Genomic DNA, 19754 nt, shown 5'->3' with positions numbered 1-19754 from the left:
AAGATCTTTCTTCTGTTCAATACCCCTTCCATGCAATCAGGTATTGCAACTTCTTTCTTTGCATCCTGGAGTCTAGAATTGTTCCACTTCATACTCTCCTTCTACCATGTCTTGGTGCCTAGCATGGGTGTGCAGGCACGAGAGGTGACAAGACTGATCTGTGCAAAATGGGGTGAATCTTCATAGATACAGGCAATCGGAGCCAGAATGTCACAGGGTTGATCTGGTCCACAACTTCAAACGGGCCCTCTCTCTGTTGGTCCAGTATCCTGCACCTGCCCTTCTTTGGCAAATCACATTTTGACAGCCACACCTGATCTTCCACATTAATCTCGGAGCCAGGTTGTCAGTGTGCATTGGCCAATATCTTATAGGCCTCTTTAAGCACAGTCCAAACACTCTTTTAGCAAAGTCTGCATTGCTGACAGTTCTTCTACAAAGTCAGTTGGGGTTGGGAACGTTGCGAGGATGCTATCCATAACTGACAACAGCACTTTGTGACCCACAAAGAGGATATGGTAACCATCAATGCCTGTGTATCCCTTGCTGATCACATCTTCCACTGTGATCTGCAACAACAGGTATTCAGAGGCTTACTGGCTCTCATATTGGAGGAAAGATAACTATCATAACTGTTGTGTATTGAGTCAAAGGATTTTATATCTGTATTACAATTGTGTGTGTTTGCTTTAGGGTAAAGTAACTGCCTTTTGGTTCCAGAAGGTACAGTTACTATTGGTTCATTTAAGCTGCTGTATTTGGATCCTCTGCCTTATTGGTTTCCTCCAAAAGGCAGCACTGTGATTGCCTGATATTGTTCCCTACAAAATGTATCCCTTTCTAGCTAGTTCCCCATCCCTATTAATGTAGCTTTCCTGTCCTCTGAGTCATTCTTGTCTTGTTGCCTTAAATAAAGAGCGGTTATCAAGAAGATGTTGTCACTGAACAGGGTCGTCTGAAGCACGTCGGGCGCCCGGGTGCCGTGGTGCGGAGATTGCTCTGGCGCCCCCGCCCCGCTCTGTTTCTTGACGCAGCTGGTGGGTGGGCGCAGCGCGCAGCACCGTTTCCGCGCGGCGCCACCCAGACTACACCTAGAGCCGGCCCTGTCACTGAATGACTACTATTAAAAAACTCACGACACAACAATAACTACATTAAAAACAAAATACTGATAAGGTACAAAACTGACAGTACAAACTTGAATGACCCCCATGGATACAAGCAGGTTCCAGGTTCACCTGATTTCTGGGAAGAGCATGTGTGTGACATGCTAATTGTTGATTACTTTGTGCCTCATTAGGATTAGTTTGTTTCAAGCTCAGTTTTACCATAAAGCCCGAGGGAGGAACACATTTATAAAAAGCACCTGCTTATTGACAGTGTAGGTGTGGCTGGACTGGAAGAGGCACTTGGCTGACACCCACAGAGTTCCTTAAAAAGATTGCATCCAATATGATAAAAGAGCTTTGTGCTACAATATAAAAATATAGGATTTATGGGAAAGCATGCACTCTCTATTTCCATGATTTCCTGCTCCTCACTGGACCAGTCCTTCCCAGTTGAAATCATTGGTCACCCTTCCTCGGTCCCTAAATCCCTCCAAGTCAGCTTCTTCTTCCATAGGTCACCTGTTGGTTCATTCTTCCTTGGCTTTTGATCACTCCCACATTATGAGGGCCTTCCTGAGTATATGCTTCTTCCTTGCACAGTTGGTTTGGACTACTGCTCAGGCTAAACAATACAGAGGTGTGGGAGCAGTGCAATGGTTGGACAAGCCCCTTCTTTCTGGTTTGAAAGAAGCAGCAATAGGATGTGCTTCAGGCAGGAGGTGTGAGGACTCTGACAGGGCCCTAGAGTCAAACGGCCTTTTCCCCAAAGCCTTTTAAGCATGAAATAGTGGTGCCTCAACTTACAAATTTAATCTGTTCCAAAGGCACCTTCGTAAGTCGAAGAATCGTAAGTCAAAAAACGCCATTGGAAACGCGATTTCCCATAGGAATGCATTGGAAACGGAAAAATTCATAAGTCGAAGCAATCCTATCTAAAAATGCATTAGTCAAAAAATCCCTATCTGAAACCGCCACGGTTTCCTTTCGGATGTCGAGACATTCTTAAGCGCACAGCCATTAACCCCATTCGGTTGTCGAGTCATTCATAAGTGGAGGTACCACTGTATAGCACTCTTTTCTCTGTGTCCTGCATCCGATTTCCCTCCATCAACAGCAAAAAAGGAAGCGACACGGATCCTGAGGCCTGATTCTCACCACTAGGCATCAACCCTCATTGCTATGAATTATTGAATTGACAAGGAGAGTATTTATGCTGAACTGTTGTTGTTGTTGTTTAGCCATTTAGTCGTGTCCGACTCTTCGTGACCCCATTGACCAGAGCACGCCAGGCACTCCTGTCTTGCACTACCTCCTGCAGTTTGGTCAAATTCATGTTACGGTATGTGGGAGTAAGACCCATTGAAATCAGTGGCACTTACATCTAGGTAGACTGATATAGAATTGCATTGTAATATCTTTGAAATAAATGGTTATTACTTCCACCAACAGTGCATAGGAGTGTGCTGAAATCCTTACGCCACCTCCAGTCCTTCCAGCCAAATATATTTATTGGTGAGGGATGTGGTGGAAACATGAGAAATATATTTCGCTATCAAGGAAGGAGGCAAACTTCCTTTGAAAGCAGAGGTGGAACACGGCCATTGTGAGTAACTTTGCCCTGCCTGAATTTGTCTAATCCTCTTTTGAAGTCATCTAAGCTGGTGGCCATCACTGCCTCCTATGCATGTGAGTTCCATAATTGAACTATGAACTGCATTAAAAATTATACAGGACATTAACTTCTGAACTGCACTAAGCATGCTTTACACCTCCTTTCAACTATCTCAGCAAAAATATTTGTGATATTATGGGGTTAATCGTTAAATAGGAAACCTATCTTTCTTCTTTAACTTACTAAACACAAGCAAAATAATTAAGAAAAATTAGATTACCTTCTCCAGGACATCAGAAATTCTGCTGAAGCAAAGCATGATCTGCATCAGCAAAACTCTTCAGTTTGATCATATAATTGTAGAGTTAGAAGAACTCCAAGAGTCATCTAGTCCAACCACTGCAATTCCCCCCATGAGACTCGACCATGAGATTAAGAGTTTCATGCTCTAATGCAGGCATCCCCAAACTGCGGCCCTCCAGATGTTTTGGCCTACAACTCCCATGATCCCTAGCTAACAGGACCAGTGGTCAGGGATTATGGGAATTTTATTCCAAAACATCTGGAGGGCCGAAGTTTGGGGATGCCTGCTCTAATGACTGAGATACAGAAATATAGAAAACCATGAGATATAGAAAACCCACATCAGCAGTGAAAGGCACAGTTGGATAGACTTAACAGTGGACTAGTCAAAGTTATGGAAGAGGCTATCAGTGGCAATTAATTTGATGGATATACTATTTCCAGTTGCTGGGGGAGAACAGTGGGAGTGGGTGACTGCCCTCCTGGTATGATAGTTCTGTACCCATGGACCTCTGATCAGCCACTCCAAGATGGATGCTGCCTACACTGTGGGGTTCTTCTTGTCTTCTGAAAATGGAGAATGGGATTCGAAGCAGGTATAAACAACTACGTAGCTGGATTCAGTTCAGGACAATGTGGCTAAGGATAGTCATCACTAAACACATCAGCTGACTCAAAGTATCCTCTGCCTTTCACAACAATCTGACACAAATTAGAACAAGGAGGGGCAATGTTCAGTAAAATGATTTAATCAGCTCTCAGTAACGATCTTGTAGTCATTGTATTCTATTCAGTGCCTACCAGTGTGTCCCTGGCACCTTGAGCTATGTCTAGCTTTGCCACCTTAGCAGTCACCTGAGCAGTACCCTGAGGCTTTCATTGCACATTGATTAGTGGCCTGGAAGCAGAGAAAGAGTATATTGCTTCTTCCCACTCAATAAGATCCCACACCAAGAAAAGGCAAAAAGCAGAGGCATTGGCTCAGAATTATTTTTTCTACTTTTAATAATGAGTTTAGTCAGATGGCCTCAACTGACTTTGCAGACTTCTTGGAACAAGTTTCAGTAACCAGAGGTATTACAGTGGTAACTCTGGTAACGAACTTAATTCGTTCTGGAGGGCCATTCCTAATCTGAAACCATTCTTATCCTGAGGCCCGCTTTCACTAATGGGGCCTCCTGCTGTGCGCGATTTCCATTCGCATCCTGGGGCAAAGTTCGCAACCAGGAGCAGCTACTTCCGGGTTAGTGGAGTTCGTAACCCCAAGCATTCATAGACAGAAGCATTTGTAACCAGAGGTACCACTATCCTTTCTACCTCAGCCTTACTTGCCTGCACCTGAAGTTATGGCTTCGCTGCCACTGAGTCACCCTCCTTTTTGTGTGTGGATCAGTTTTACTGGTTGAAGCCTCCATTGCATCCACGTGTGCTGCAATATGAAGTCGACATTTTACCCACAGCTCATCCCATCCTTCCCAGCCTTCCTGGGATGGATCTAGTATCCAAGCTTTTTTCTTCTTTATAAGAGGAATCCTTACATGGAGACTGTATTGAGGAGGTTTCTTGTAAGTGGCTTCCGGGGCTTGCCCTTCGCTTTTTGCTCTCAGATCCTTTATTTGGTGCTGTCAGAATTTAAAAATTGAATGAAGTGTATAGAGGAAGAAATTTGAAAAGTGTCTATGGACAACTAATGAGATTGTGGAGAAATATTCAGACAATTTCAACAGTGAGCTTTGAATTTCATCATTTTCTCTGTGTCTTCATGCCAAAGAGAGAGAAAAAAACTCCTCTTGCCAAAACTCACTGAACATGTGTCCCCAACGTGTTGCCTGCAGCTCAAACCCGTAGCCTATAAATCCCAGGAAGTCTCTTCGTGGATCAGTTCTCTTTTAGAATGATGAAGGCACTCCTGAGCACATGCCTCCTCTTGGCCCTGCTTTCTCCAGGTAAGTGGGAACCAGTAGGATGGGAAACTTTTAATTACGTTTAGAGGACAGAGGAATCTGGAGAGCTGAATTTAAGAGAGCTAATGTGTTGTAGTCATTAGAGGGTAAGACAAGGATCCAGGAGACCAGGGTTCAAATCCCCACTCAGCCCTGAAGCTCACTGGGAGATCCTGGACCAGTCTCTATACCTCAACTTAACCTACCTCACAGGGTGCTTGTGAGGATAAAATGGGGAGCGGAGAACCATGTACACTTGGAGGCAAGTGCAACAAATAAAAAAAAATTAGAAAGGAGGGGCAACTGAAATGGATAGTTCCTCCCTAGTCCTGGATCCTCTTCTCACACCAAAAGCCTGAAGATTATGGTATGCATAGGATCAGGAGTTCAGTGCAGAAGCAGCACTTTCCCCTCTTGTAGTTTCCAGCAACTGATATTTGAAATAGGCTAGGCACTGAAGGTACTATGTTTAGTAGCCACTGGTAGCCTAATTCTGCATCATTTGTCTAAACCATGTTTGAAGCCATTCAAGTTGGTGGCTTTGTCTATTTTAAAGCTTCCAACATTTAGTTTCATTGGATGGTCTAATCCCTAGCGTTATGACAGAGAGATCAAAATGTTTGTATTTCCACTTTGTCCATATCATGCAGAACAGTATGTGCTTCCAGAAAGTCCCCCCTTTCCCCCCTCTTAACTGTGATGATTTTACACCAGGCTCTGTCCACGTCTTGGGTCCCTTTTCTGCTCCGACTGGGCCAGCAGGACGACTGGAACACCTTCATGTTAAAGCAGGATACCATCGACCCAAATTTTCACATTGTGAGCACCAACTCCAACTTCAATAAACGATGGATGAGGAAGTAGAGGTTTTATCCTCATTTTATTTCTGTCTACAAGCTATAGCATATTTACAGATATTTACAGGCTGTCTTATATGCAGCACGGAGAAAAACATGCACTCTGACTGCAGACAGAGAACTCAGAGACAGATTAACTCAAAATATAAAGTCAGGGAAAAGATCAAATCAATTAAACAGTTCCCGCCCCCTTCTCTCTGACCACCAGATCATCCGTGGTGGGAGGGGTGAAAATTCTAGCAAACTGTACTACCTGAAGGAGCCTCTCCACCCCCATCGTTCTGCCCGGACACTGAGTTCCAGCGCCACGGGCCTTCTGGCGGTTCCCTCACTGCCAGAAGCAAAGCTACAGGGAACCAGGCAGAGGGCCTTCTCGGTAGTGGCGCCCACCCTGTGGAACGCCCTCCCACCAGATATGTCAAAGAGAATAACAACTACCAGACTTTTAGAAGACATCTGAAGGCAGCCCTGTTTAGGGAAGCTTTTAATGTTTAATAGATTATTGTATTTTAATCTGTTGGAAGCCTCCCAGAGTCGCTGGGGAGGCCCAGCCAGATGGACGGGGTATAAATAAATAAATTATTATTATTATTATTATTATTATTATTATTATTATTACTATAAAAAAACCAAACATTGTCAACTTTTTTCATAGGTGAGATGCCCCAGCATAGCTAGTAGAACCCTTAAAGTTCAACTCTCTTAACCTGGATCTAACCCTATTAAAAAATCCTTCCAGTAGCACCTTAGAGACCAACTAAGTTTGTCATAGGTAGGAGCTTTTGTGTGCATGCACACTTCTTCAGATACATATCCATTGGTTTTGACTGCGTCAGACCAACACCTGCAACTGGATCTAACCCTGTCCATTTAACTGTGCTTAAAACTGGTTTAAATGCAAAATCTTATCCCCAAGAGGTCTAGTAAGAGATGGTACAGATTGTTCTGGCATTGGGTCCCTAGTATCCCCAATGTTCCCCCCCCCCAATGCCTAAATGATGGGATAAGACCAATTTAGATTGAAAAGTGGTCCTGCAGGTGAGGGGGACAGAATCTGCACACTGTCACAATTTGCCTTCCTGCTGCTCATCGTCTAGCCATTGCTCCTTTAGCTAAGTTCACATCTAAGATTGTAATTGAATAGTAGAAGAAAAAATGTATTTAAGTGGATGGGAGAAAAAAATGGGCCATGGGAAAGGGAGGGTTTACCTCCAAACCTCTTGGAAATACAGTGGTACCTCTACTTACAAATAACTCTACTTACGAATTTTTCTACTTACAAATGGAGCTCCGTCCACCATCTTGGATGCGGTTTAGATAGGATTTTTTTCTACTTACAAATTTTTAGATAGGGTTGCTTCGACTTACGGATTTTTTCTCCCAATGCATTCCTATGGGATTCGACTTACAATTTTTTCAACTTACAAATGTGTGTTCGGAACGCATTAAATTCGTAAGTAGAGGTACCACTGTAATTAAAATGGCTTTTACTCATTTTATTTTTTAAAAAAGATCTTATTAACTTGAACCCCATTTCACCACCTCCTCCTTGTCAAACTAAGCAAACCACAAAACCAAATAATAATAATATTAATGATAATAATATTCCATGAAGTAATTCTTTTGTTCCTGTCCTCAGCATTACCTCTGCAATGCAGATTCACTTTTAACAAGACTGGACTGACATATGAAGGCAATGTAGAAACAACTTGTAACTTTGAAGAAGATGCCTGTGCTGCCAATGTTCTGCGTACAAATATAAGTAAGATTTATCTGGCTTTTTGTCTTTTGTTGTTGGAATTACTAAAGTAGTGGTAAGGAAGCTGTGGCACTTCAGCTGTAGATGAATTTAAACTCCCATCTGCCTCATCTAACCTAGCCACCAGTCAAGGATGATGGGAGATGTAGTCCAGCAACATCTGGAGGATCACAGCTTCCCAATCCTGCAATAATGTCATGAATGAGCCAGCTCCCAAGAGAAGTTTGCAGCCAGCTCCCAGTGAAGGAAGGAGCCAGGATGAGAGAGGGTTAACTACAAGACAGGAGGATTATAGCCGAGAGCCAACTCCCCCGCCCTTAGGAATGCACATGATAGCAGCTTTTTGGAGAGTCAGCCAGCAGCTTCCCAGTGTTCTAGTGAAGGACAAAATGCAGGGCCTAGAAAGGAAAGCAGGTTAGAGAGCGGGAAAGACCACGAATGTGCACTCTCAAAAGAAAGAGGAAGGGGTGGGAGCTGACCCCTTAACCCACGGTTTAGGTGTATGGGGGGTCTTCAAGACAAAATACATCACAAGAGGAAGTTCAGCTGTTTCTGGTCTCGCTGGAAACACACCCCATAGAAGGGACATCTTTGATTTATGGACGGACGGCCCTGATGAACTCTGTTTGTTTTGGCAATATATATTCCTTTTTATTAACTATGCTCATTTGTTATCAAGACTCCCTGACAAGTAAGGAATGGCTTACATTTGAAAATGGGGAATCTAAAATCACCTGATCACAAGCATCAGATTTTCAGCTTGGCTTGGAGAACCTGATTTGCATTAACCAGAAATCTCCATTGACCCAAACCAATGAACTCCAGCTTAGTTTTGGTTATCAAACCAGGGCAATAATAGTGATAATTCCCCTTGCCACAAATGACATTAAAGTGGAGAGTCCTTTCACAAACTCCATAAACTCTATTCAAAAGCCAAGCAATCAAAGGATGAGAGATGAAGGTGCTTCACACTTTCATGGCTCCTTATCATACCTCATGTAATTTTGAAATAATTATCATGAATTGTTTCATAATTCTCTGATGAAATGATGAGGAAGGAACCAACATAAAGGATATAGTGTTCTTCCTTGTGCCTGATGTACATATTCACCCACCCCTTCTTCCCCGGAGTGTGTGGTTGCCATTTTGTGTTTTGCCTCAGGTGCCAAAATACATTGGGGCAATTCTGGGTGGGATGCTCCCTTGACCATCTGGTGCTACACTATTGCTCCATACTTGGAGGGAGAGGGGAAATGGGGCAGTGAGGTTGGTGCAGTTGAAGTGCACTGCCAAGTATCTTGGGTTTGGGCAAAAGGAGTTTTCAGGGAAGTTTTTCCCCACCCTGTAAATGGTTATAATTGACTAGCAGAGAGAATGTAGTGTATGTCAGATATATTGTCAGAATTATAGAAGAAGCCATGATCCTTCATGCTGCAGATTGGACCTGAAATGGAGTTCTGCATACATTCCAAATTAAATGCATTTTACTCTGGTCTATGATCATAATAAAGCTTTGAATGCTTTGGTTGTATTTTACAAACCACAGTTGCAATTGAAATTATTCAAGCCCCATTGCAAATTGGGTTGATTGTCAAAATTTACAGATTTTCGGCTGTTTTCTTTGAGCAAATCAAAGAAAAGCCATTGAAATAGCTCTGCACAATGGCTGCTTCAAGTGGTTTCCTCAAACTCAGCTGAAAATGCAACTTATACTGTCAAGAACAACTACATTATTTATTTCGGTCGAAAGACCCACCAAATTATTTTCAAAAAGCAAAATAAAGCAGAAATACAGGGAAATGGTTAAAATGCGGTCACTTTGTTTTATACAGAGCATGTAGGTTTCTATTTTTTATTACTTCCAAGAGGAACTTAGCCAAGGCCATTTGACTTATACTGGCTTCTCTAGTTTCACTATTATTCAACCTTTCCTTGGCAAGAATCTTTTAAATGGCTGCAGAACCTTTTTGTATTCCACTAGGTTCATATAAGCCATACATCTTTCAACTGTTTAACTGAAATCCATTTCTTTATTTTTAACACAGTTTTTATTGTATGCTTTACAGTATGTATTACGGCTAGAAAACATTTTGATGTTTTTCTTTCTATGATATGGTGGTGTATATATATTCTAATTAAGAAAGCCAATGACTTTAGATTACTGAATTTAATAATACTTTGCATGTTGTTTGTTTGAAAAGGTGCTCATTCAGACAATACAGAAAATTGGAATCATTACAATGAATGTGACTTAGGAGCAATAAACCTCCATATCTAGATATTTCCTTCAAATTCTTTTTCATAGATCAATTCCAAGCACATCTTGCGAATAGATGCGCTATATCCAGATCTTGTCACTCAGGCCATTACAGCTTCACTGCAGCAGATGGTAAATTCTTTGAGCTGAAGAAGCAGTGCTGCAACACTAAACTGTGTAACAATGAAGTTCTCAGCCGTAAGTATCTGCCTCAATTTAGAATCATTAACATGTTAGGGCTGTGCACGTCAAAGTGCAAGTAGATAAATAGGTACCGCTCCGGCAAGAAGGGAAACGGGGTTTCCGTGCACTGCTGTGGTTTGCCAGAAGCGGCTTAGTCATGCTGGCCACATGACCCGGAAGCTGTACGCCGGCTCCCTCGGCCAGCAAAGCAAGATGACCACCGCAACTCCAGAGTCATCTGCAACTGGACCTAATGGCCAGGGGTTCCTTTACCTTTACCTTACAACCTGAAGCCTACAATGAAGGTGTGCACAACAAGAGGTTCTGTCCCTCTTATAGGCACAGCAGCATCCTTGGCTTGGCCGTTTCTCTTTTCCTGAGAACGGTCACATCCCTCATATTTTAATAAAACCTAATCCTGGTCTTATTACTACACAGGGAGCAGCCTCCATTCCTTTGATGTGCTGCTGTGCTAATCTGCTAGTTGAATGACCCACTTCCCTAAAAGGGTCACCTCAGAAGTAGATTGCTTCTGACATAAGTCATGTTAATTTCTTAGGCTTTAGAGGTGTCTAAAGAGACACAATTTAGGAACTTTGTCCACGTTAATTAACCCAGTGGATAAGAAAAAATAAAAATCTGGGCCAAGAATACAAACTTCAAGATGCCTTTATAACATTCCCTATGCATGATTAGCCTGTGAATGATCTATTCAAGCAATTTAATTCTATAGTTAGGTCATGAACAGATTATGGTCCCTTCAAGTTAACTTTCAATTGACTGTTCAAAATAGGGCCTTACAACCCACCTATCTTATCCAGGTATCCTCCTAAATGACCCTCAAGCTACTTGTGGTCAGTCTTATAATTGGCAAAATAAGCACTTTCAAAGCTGGCAGTTATTATCATTCATTATTAATTAATTAATATACTGCCCTGTACTTGGAGGTCTCAGGGAGATTCACAGAAAAGCACAGTTAGTTCATTGCTGAAGTGCGGAAGACAGACAGAATCTCTGTACAAAGTTAAGGGAATAAGAGCATATATTTTCAGGGGGGCTACACCATAACTTATGGCAGGAAAACCTTCAGAGAGATTGAGAAGGTAAGAAAGTTCACAGCCCCCCACCCCCATTTGGGTAAAGGCAGGGGCATCACAATGGCGGGGATGGGGGTGGTCCACTCAGGGAGGTGCCACTTGGCACCCCACCCCCATGACTCCCAAACCGAGCCTCCCGCCTCCCGTTAAAAAGTCCGCTCGGCGCACCGCATGCGTCGTTACATGATGGGGTACCCCCCCGGGCCTCCAAAGTGCCATGCTCCAGGTAAAAAGCCTGCCCGGTGTGGCGGGCATGCCGCACAGAGCAGGCTTTCTACCTGGAGCTTGGCACTGGAGGTTAGTGGCTTTGGAGGCACAGGGGCGGCAATACCCTGCCACGTAACGACGCATGCATGCGTTGTTATGTAGCACACATGTGCCGTTACGTAGTGATGGATTCGTCGTTACGTAGTGATGCCGTGTGCCCCCCGGGTGCCGAGCGGACTTTTTACCGGGAGGCTGGAGGCTTGGCTGTCATGGGGTGTGGGCGCCAAGTGGCACTCCCCCCGCCGCGCCAAGTGGGTTTTGGGAGTTTGGAGTTGGAGGCGCGCGGCTTTGGAGTCACGGGGGCGGCGATACCCCGCCACATAACGGACACATGTGCAGCGCGGTGCTGCGCATGTGTCATTATGTGGCAGGGTATCTTTACCCCCGCGCCTCCAGCGGCAAGGTCCAGGTAAAAAGCCCGCTCGGTGTGGCGAGCGGTGTGGCGAGCGGGGTTTCTACCTGGAGCTTGGCGCCGGAGGCGTGCGGCTTTGGAGGCGCGGGGGGCGACAATACCCCACCACATAATGATGCATGCATTCACATGTGTTCACCATGTAACGACGCATGTGTTTAAGTAGCGACACCGCGCCCCCCCGGGTGCATGGCAATTTGCCACCCTGGGTGTCGAGGCAGCTCGCTACGCCCCTGGGTAAAGGTCGTTCATCTCAGAGACTAATGGTTACTTTGTCCCATGCTCAGCCCTGAACCCAGATTGTTTCTAGATTATGTTTTATCCAAGAGTACTTGCAGCTGCCCCACCCAAACTGCACAGCCCTAGGGTGGATTCCATTAATATAACACAGAGATACAAAAACAGAGAAAACCTGAAATAATACCTGTAATAAAAAAAACTTCAGAGTCTCTGACCATAAGTAAGATGGGACTATAACATATATAAAGGGCAGCGATGGATCTAGGAAAGCTGAAAATTGAGTATTGAATTGAAAACCAATACTGCATTGGTATCTGAAGAAGTGTGCATGCACACGAAAGCTCATACCAAAATAAAAACTTAGTTGGTCTTTAAGGTGCTACTGAAGGAATTTTTTTTATTTTATTCAGATTCATCTTAGTCTTTCCATCTAGAAATATGATAAAAGATGGATTTGTGAAATGTAAAGTATGAGTGTTAAATGTGTTTCTTTTGTTATTACGAAAATAAAAATAAAATATATTAAAAAACAACAACAAACAAAACCATAAACATGCTCACTATACTTTTTATTTTGGCAGTTCCTGATCGCAACTTGCGGGCTGAAAATGGTCTGCAGTGCCCAGCCTGCTTCTCAAAAGGAAAGAAAATGTGTAAAAGTGAGAAGACCCTCAACTGCCTTGAAAATGAGACCCAGTGTCTTCAGTATAAAGGAGCTATTCTTACCGGTAAAATTGCTACTCAGAGAAGGAAAAAAGGCCTAGTAATTCTTGGTCATGCAGACTCTTTCCTTCTCTCCCTTCCTCCCTTTCCCTTGCATGTTGCCGGAAAAGTGAGAGGGATCATATCTCTCACTGGCCCCACTCTGCACCCTTCCTTAGTGTTTTGCCTGCCTGCACTGTGTCATTTAACTCTCATAATGCCACTTGCTTCTCCAAAAGGAGGATTCAGAGTGAGATGTGCATATAAAAAACCCTTCGGAACAAAAGTAAAAAAGTGCATTGATAAGATTGCTTCACCCCAGTCACATCTGGATCTCTCCACCACTGTGATGCAGTCCAGGACAGAATGTGTCCCTCTTGCTCAAAAGCATATTTATTATATAAAAGGAATGTAATACGTTTCCTTAAATTCTGTGACAATGAGCAGTATCTGGCATTAGTGCAAGGATTTATAGTTCTGCAAAAGAAGAGCTGTGCAACAAAATTTCTGCTCTCTGTATGTGCTCTGTATCTTCCCAAAATCTGCTCCACAGAATTGGGACAACCCCCAGAATTGATTTAGGAGATACACGGGAAGTTCTTTGTAATAATCTAGCATATTTCCTTTTAATTGTTGAATGATTCTTTGTACATTGTGCCAGCCTTTGGCTATCTATATATTAAAAAATGTAAAAAGGACATGTGGGTGTGTTTCCACTTTTCACCAAAACCGCTTGACCAATTGAGGTGAAATTTTGACACAACATCGCATGCGAATGTCCAAAGGATATAGGAGAGTTTGCTAAGACAGATGTCACACCTAGGCCATGAAAAACCCCGTGTTTCAGAACACACCGATCAGATAAAAGTGCATGCTGGGAAATAGAATTGAGAAGCAGCGTCTCCATTGGCTGTAGACAATGAGACCACAAAATTCCATGGCAACCAACTGAAAGCAGCCCTTTTGCAGCAACAAGGCCCAGCATTGCCCAACCAACTGACTAGGCCGCAGCATTCCCCGGTTGGGATAAGTGACCAGGCTGCAGCATTGCCCAGCCGGGAGAAATGACTAGGCTGCAGGCCACAACAAACTGAATATGGGCCTTTTACAGGGCCATGCCTTTGGGTAGGATGAATGTGTCGGGGCAGGGTGGGGGGATTTCATAGAACACTTGTGAGTAGGCGAGTCAGGGTTGGGACAGGACAAAATTTTACATAACACGTGTATTGGGGGGAATGATTGTGTGCAAATGGAAGGGGGAATTTGAAGGTGAGGGGACTCTGAAGGGAGGCTCTGAAGGTCCATTTAAGAAAAAGGTCCATTCAACACAAAAGTCACAGCAAGACATGGCAGGGCCAGCTAGTGTGCAATAAAACTGACTGACTGAGTGCGTTTTATGAGTTATAACACTTTGACACCATATGGTGGTGTGGAGTCCTGTGTATCGTCAACAGTGTATTGTACTGTATGAGCCAGGCCGTCTTAAGCATATCTGGTGTCCTGGCGCCGTGGTGCGAAGGTCCCTCCGGCGCCCCCCCCCCCGCCCCGTTTCCCAACGCGGCTGTATCAGCAGCACGGTGCCCCCCTGGCAGCCCGGCACCCTGGCGCTCTGTGCCACCCAGCCTTGCTGTAGGGCCGGCCCTGTGTATGAGGTTTACAACACATCTAGCTGAATCAATTTTTTGATGTGTCTAGATCTATCCTTAGATGAATACCTCCCTATCAACATAGTTTTGAGGAATAATGCTATATTGAGAGGGGATTTGCCAAACCCTTCCTTCCTGAAAAGAAGAGGTGATTTGGAATGAACGGGGGAGGGGCATAAGGGCTGATTTGCCCCAGGAGGGAAGAGGCAGAGTCCAGGCCCTTTGAGCTGCTTCTGCCCTACATTCATTCATTCTTTTTTTTCTTTTTCTTTTTAAAAAATAAAATCACATTTATTTAAGAAAAAAGGACATTAAACAAAAAGAGTAAATAGAGAAATAATAATGAAAATGATAACATTAAATATTAAACATACTTCCGATTGTTTGTATATCACTTCCTCCACTAATCTCTGTTAACTCGCTTTTCCTAATCCATTCATACCCTTTATTCTTTCTTCTCATCCTTCTCCTGCCCTTTATAGCCTGGCTTTGCTAGTTTCTTTTTTGAGGGCTCAGCAAGAATTCTGAGGGGTGTTCCTGATTGGCTTTCGGGAAACCCCCTTTTCACCTACTTCATGTTAGATGTGTCATGTTAGATCCCAACAAAAATTTGATTTGGTTAATCTAGTTAATTAGGTCTGTTTTTAAATCCTCTAATTTCATTATATTTTATAAATATAACCTGTTTATTAATAATCTTAGTGTTTTGAGACTCCTTTCTGTGTGATGGCAATTCTGAATTACATCTGAGTTATATTTTTAACTGAAATTTTATATATTCATGTTCTCATGAAATCATGATATTTCTCAGATTTCTTAAATACTGTATATGCCTTTCAAAACTAACTTATTAAAATTCTCTGTGTAAAGAAGTAATGTCAAAATTTCTTTATTTTTCTTTCCAGGTGTCTTTGAGCCATTTTATTTCACTTTCCAAGGTTGTGGAACAGATTTTTGCAGCAACAGGAGAAATGGAATATATTTAGTCGGAGCTGGGAATGTGTCCCTTGTTCTTGGCCCAGAAATTATATGTTATAATGCTTCACCAATCTCACACCAGCCAGAACATGAAGAGTGAATAGGACAGTGTAGACCTCCTCCTTGTGAATTCCAAAATCCGTGGCAATGAGGTTGAACTGGAGGCCTAGTGGTGAAATTCAGGACTCAAGATCTCTGTTTCTTTCTTTTTTGCTTTTGTTGGAGGTAAATGGAAGGAAGGGGCAGAGAAAAAGGGAACAGAATGTGGAGATTGTGGATTCTAGCTACAAATAACCCTGTAGTGTAACATTTAAAAGAATAGTTAAGTTTTCATTATAAACTTCATAGTGCAAATCAATTGGTTTTAGGAAATAAAATGCTGGTTCTCAGATCTGTTTCTTTCGGGTATAAATGCAATTATTATTTAATGGTTTAACCACAGCGATTACAAAAGATGCATGAAACAGAGTAAAAACAAAATAAAATACATTCCACAGCTGAAATCATTATTAGAATCAGACAATTTGTTAGATAAGATGTTTCTCCTGTGAAAGATTTAAATTCAGGAATATTTTCAGCCAGAGTTCACTGGAGCTCAGCTCTGGCACATCTCAGGTTGGTGCCATTGCCATTCTAAGAGTACAAGGAAGACGTTCGTGGTGAGCTCTGGCACCTGCAAATCTAGAAAAATAGCACTTATCCCTACAGATTTCTCCTTATAATCATAACTGTAAAGGCAGAACAGACCAATTTTTCAGAGGTGTGAGGGGATTTGTCCCATAATAAAAAGTTCATCATATACCCAATCCAACTCTCAATTTGAAGACTTAAATATTTGAGCAAAGCTTCTCTTAGTCCTCATAGATGGAACAAACCAGTCAGTAGTTGGGTAAGTATTACTTCCACATAGGCAAACTATATAGGGGATCCGGCGATAGCAGCCTTCAATGATGACAGCGTTGTAAAAGCTTTTCCCCATTTGGTATTTGTGATGTGCTTACAAAGTGAGGGTGAGGGAGCTGAATGGGTAGTTTGGCATTCCTAGGTGCAGGTCGGTCCCACCCATGAGGCAAGGTGAGGCAATCATCGGATGGATCCATAGGGGAAGCAGATCTGGCCTCCAAGGAATTTCTTGCCCACTGCTGCTGTCACGGTGGCAGTAACAGCCGCACTGTGCTACTTAAAGACCAGATTTGCCCCTCCCCCTACACTCAGGTTCCCTCTTCTTCAATCTCATGGCCAATAGGAGGCGCTGGTGGTCTCCTCCTATCCTTGTTTCCTGTGGATATCTTTATTCCTCACCCCTCGCATTGTTCCGGATGTCGATCTGCACTCACCCCTTTTCCCCTGGAATGGGGAGGCACAATTTTTTGGTTTGCATCAGCTGCCAACATGTCTTGGGACAGATTTGCCTAGGAGCACATTTGACCATGAAATCATGCTTTAAAATATGAAATTTCATATGACAAGGTGTCACCTCAATACATAACGCACTCAGAATATCTCAAGTAAGATCATAATCATCAATAATGTGTAGTATTTTCTTATTCCAAGATGGAGGCTCTCTATTGTTAAAAATAAGAATCTCCTTGAAACCTCAATTTCCTTTTTTAATTTAAGCCAATACCTAAGGGAAGGGATATGCACTCTGACCTTCAATGAACAAACACCAATTTACATAGGAGCCAACTCCTAGGGGGCAAGGGGTCTTCACTCACCCCCCAATAAAATGTCTGAGACAGCCAGTCCCTCCCAAAGTTGATGGGCATGGCAACTGGTCTGCCCGTCTCTCCTAGTTGCCTTCAGACAGGATGCCATAGACACTGCCCCCCCCCACATTCCACTGACTGAGCAAAAGGTAAAGGTAAAGAGACCCCTGACCATTAGGTCCAGTTGCGAAGGGCTCTGGGAATATTACCTCCTGTCAATTGGTTATGCCCCACCCCTCTAGAGTTTGACTGAAGATGTCATATGACACCCCACCCCAAAAGTCCCATCCCAGAAGTCCCACCTCCAAAGGCCACCATGAAATTACTTGGGGGGGGGGTCCACAAAACCCACCTGTGATGATGGCACACCACTGCCTCTTTCATGTAGACAGGGACCACCGCCTCTTACAAGGAGGCATTAATCACCTCCCTGACCCAGTCAGCTGTCCCCTCCCTGCTGGTTTTCCTCAGAAAAGAGGGGCAAGGGGCAATCTCCTTGAATCTTATCAACTGAAAGGCATCCAACACAACAGGCCTAGACATTGCTCTGCACACTCCTTGAGATTCATCTGCTGTAGAGGTCGACATTCTTTGTTCAGTAAAAACTGCGGCAGAAGGAGCTTCCGGTTTGCTCACAGATCAAAATGGATACAGGTAGGTAGCCGTGTTGGTCTGGATCGAAGTAAAATAAAAAAATTCCTTCAGTAGCACTGAAGAAGTGTGCATGCACACGAAAGCTCATACCAAAATAAAAACTTAGTTGGTCTTTAAGGTGCTACTGAAGGAATTTTTTTATTTTAGATCAAAATGGAGTGCGGGATCATTTCTGCTGAGCGATCCTGAGCTTTGCAAGGGTAAAAAGAGGTCTTGCTAGGGCTCCGCGGACCACAAAACCCAAGAATAAAATCCTTGGGGACCAGGGGACTTGGCTGAAACCGGGCTCGCTAGAAGAGTCTGGAGGGACAGGATGGAGACATGAATGCTGGAGTCCATTCTACCCTGGAGAATGCTTCCTCGAACTCCTAATGAGAAGCAGGCAAACACCCTGAATTTAAAGTTTGGCTCCAGAACCCCGAGATAAAGAAGAAGAAACAATCATAATTATAATTTAAGGAACAGTAAAAGGGAGTTCTGGAACTTTGGGAAAAGGTATGAAGGAAGGGGATTCTTCCAGGCGCTGTCGGAAATATAGCGCAGGAACGCCAAGCTATGAGAGAGTAAGCATTTAAGCGAGTGGCTGAGTAAGCTCAAAGGCAGCAAGATTTCTGAAAGAGAGAGAGAGGAAGATAAGCTGTAAAACGTATACAACGTATCTAACAAAGAATGACTTAGGTAATGTTTCGAGTGCCCAACTAAGATTGGAACTTTGTATCCACTATGGGACTTTTTAAAAAGAATCTCCAGACTTGTTTCCCGGCTGGAGAGGAGGAGAGAGAAGACAAACTCCACATTATAGAAGTGTGCATGCACACGAAAGCTCATACCAAAATAAAAACTTAGTTGGTCTTTAAGGTGCTACTGAAGGAATTTTTTTATTCCACATTATAGAGTTATGGAGCTACTAACGGTAAACGCTCCTGTTGGAGGACGGTAATTTAGGATAATTTAGTATAAAAAGGACTTTTGAATTTCTAGCCCCTCGAAATCAGCTAAACTTTCTTGACTGTACTGACCCAGTGTGATTGACATAATTAAAGTGCCTTCAGGATACGGAGGATTTGAGGCAAAGTAAACCAGAAGAGGACGGCCAGATTTTTAAGAATCAGAAGAAGATTTAAGTGCCCAGGAAATATATACCTAACTTATTTAAGACCTGTAAAGGGCAAATGGTAAAGGACAAACGGTGGGAAGGCACAACGTGGCTTGAGGGGGCTGGATTTGGTTAATTTACTGGTATTGCTTCCTAACGGTGTTTAACGGGAACAAAGGAAGACTGCCAGGGGGACAAGTGACATCTATAGGCTGCAGGTGGAATCACAGCAAGAAAATAGGTTGTGAGAAAGGGTTGTGCAGAAGGAAAATTGGTTGTGGGATATATAGGACCTCTAGTGGGGGAAGACAGTATAATATAATAGTAAAGAAATAGAAGAACCCCAAATAAGGAGAGCTTAAAATGCCTCGTAAAGGAATAAAAATAACAACCCCTGGGGAGAGAAGACCTTCAGGACCAGAAATAGAAGGGGAAGGAGTTCTAATTAAAATTCTGGAAGAGATTAAGGAAATAAGGAGAGAATTTAAGGAGAGTGAGATGAACATAGGCGAAAATTAGCTGAGGTAATAACAGAACTATCAGGGCAAATAAAGACATTGGAAAATAAAATCCAGACAGCCAAATTGCAGACAAAAAGGATACACATAGAGGTCAGTAAAAATAGGAAAGGGGGGGGTGAAAGGACAAATAACAGGAATAGTAAAAACACAGGAGAATATGTTGGACAATCTTGCGCTTCTTGAAATGAATCAAAGGGCACAGAATTTAAAATTTTGTGGTGTCCCAGAAATGGAGCAGGAAAACATAAGGGGCTAATTAATTAGAGAAACTGCTAAGTTGCTAGATATGAAAGAAGAGGAAGTTGACTATATGATAACAAATGCATTTAGAATAAAGGTTACCTCACCCATAACAAGATCAAAAAGATATCCAGGGGACTGCTTAGTAACATTGAGTTCAATAGAAGCC

At 43.0% G+C, this 19754-nt stretch overlaps 1 protein-coding gene across 1 annotated transcript; it reads left to right on the top strand.

Annotated features, from left to right (window-relative positions):
- The first annotated feature begins 4917 nt into the window (after positions 1 to 4917).
- On the top strand, positions 4918 to 15568 carry LOC118088025 (phospholipase A2 inhibitor and Ly6/PLAUR domain-containing protein). The gene is made up of 6 exons (XM_035121221.2): positions 4918 to 4970; positions 5682 to 5786; positions 7464 to 7586; positions 9889 to 10038; positions 12621 to 12767; positions 15293 to 15568. Exons 1-6 carry the CDS (start codon positions 4919 to 4921, stop codon positions 15463 to 15465), a joined length of 750 nt encoding a protein of 249 aa, XP_034977112.1. The 5' UTR covers position 4918; the 3' UTR covers positions 15466 to 15568.
- The last annotated feature ends 4186 nt before the right edge of the window (positions 15569 to 19754 follow it).

This window comes from Zootoca vivipara, chromosome 6 (genome assembly GCF_963506605.1).
Source record: "Zootoca vivipara chromosome 6, rZooViv1.1, whole genome shotgun sequence".
In the NCBI taxonomy this organism is placed as follows: domain Eukaryota; kingdom Metazoa; phylum Chordata; class Lepidosauria; order Squamata; family Lacertidae; genus Zootoca; species Zootoca vivipara.
Note: the sequence above shows the minus strand (reverse complement) of the source record. Positions and strands in the feature narration are given on the sequence as shown.

Bases quoted from the DNA above. Each gene is read 5' to 3' on its own strand.
- LOC118088025 (XM_035121221.2), top strand. From the start codon at position 4,919: ATGATGAAGGCACTCCTGAGCACATGCCTCCTCTTGGCCCTGCTTTCT. The intron at 5,787-7,463 runs GTGAGCACCAAC...TCCTGTCCTCAG, and splicing joins TCGACCCAAATTTTCACATT to CATTACCTCTGCAATGCAGA. The intron at 12,768-15,292 runs GTAAAATTGCTA...TTTTCTTTCCAG, and splicing joins TAAAGGAGCTATTCTTACCG to GTGTCTTTGAGCCATTTTAT.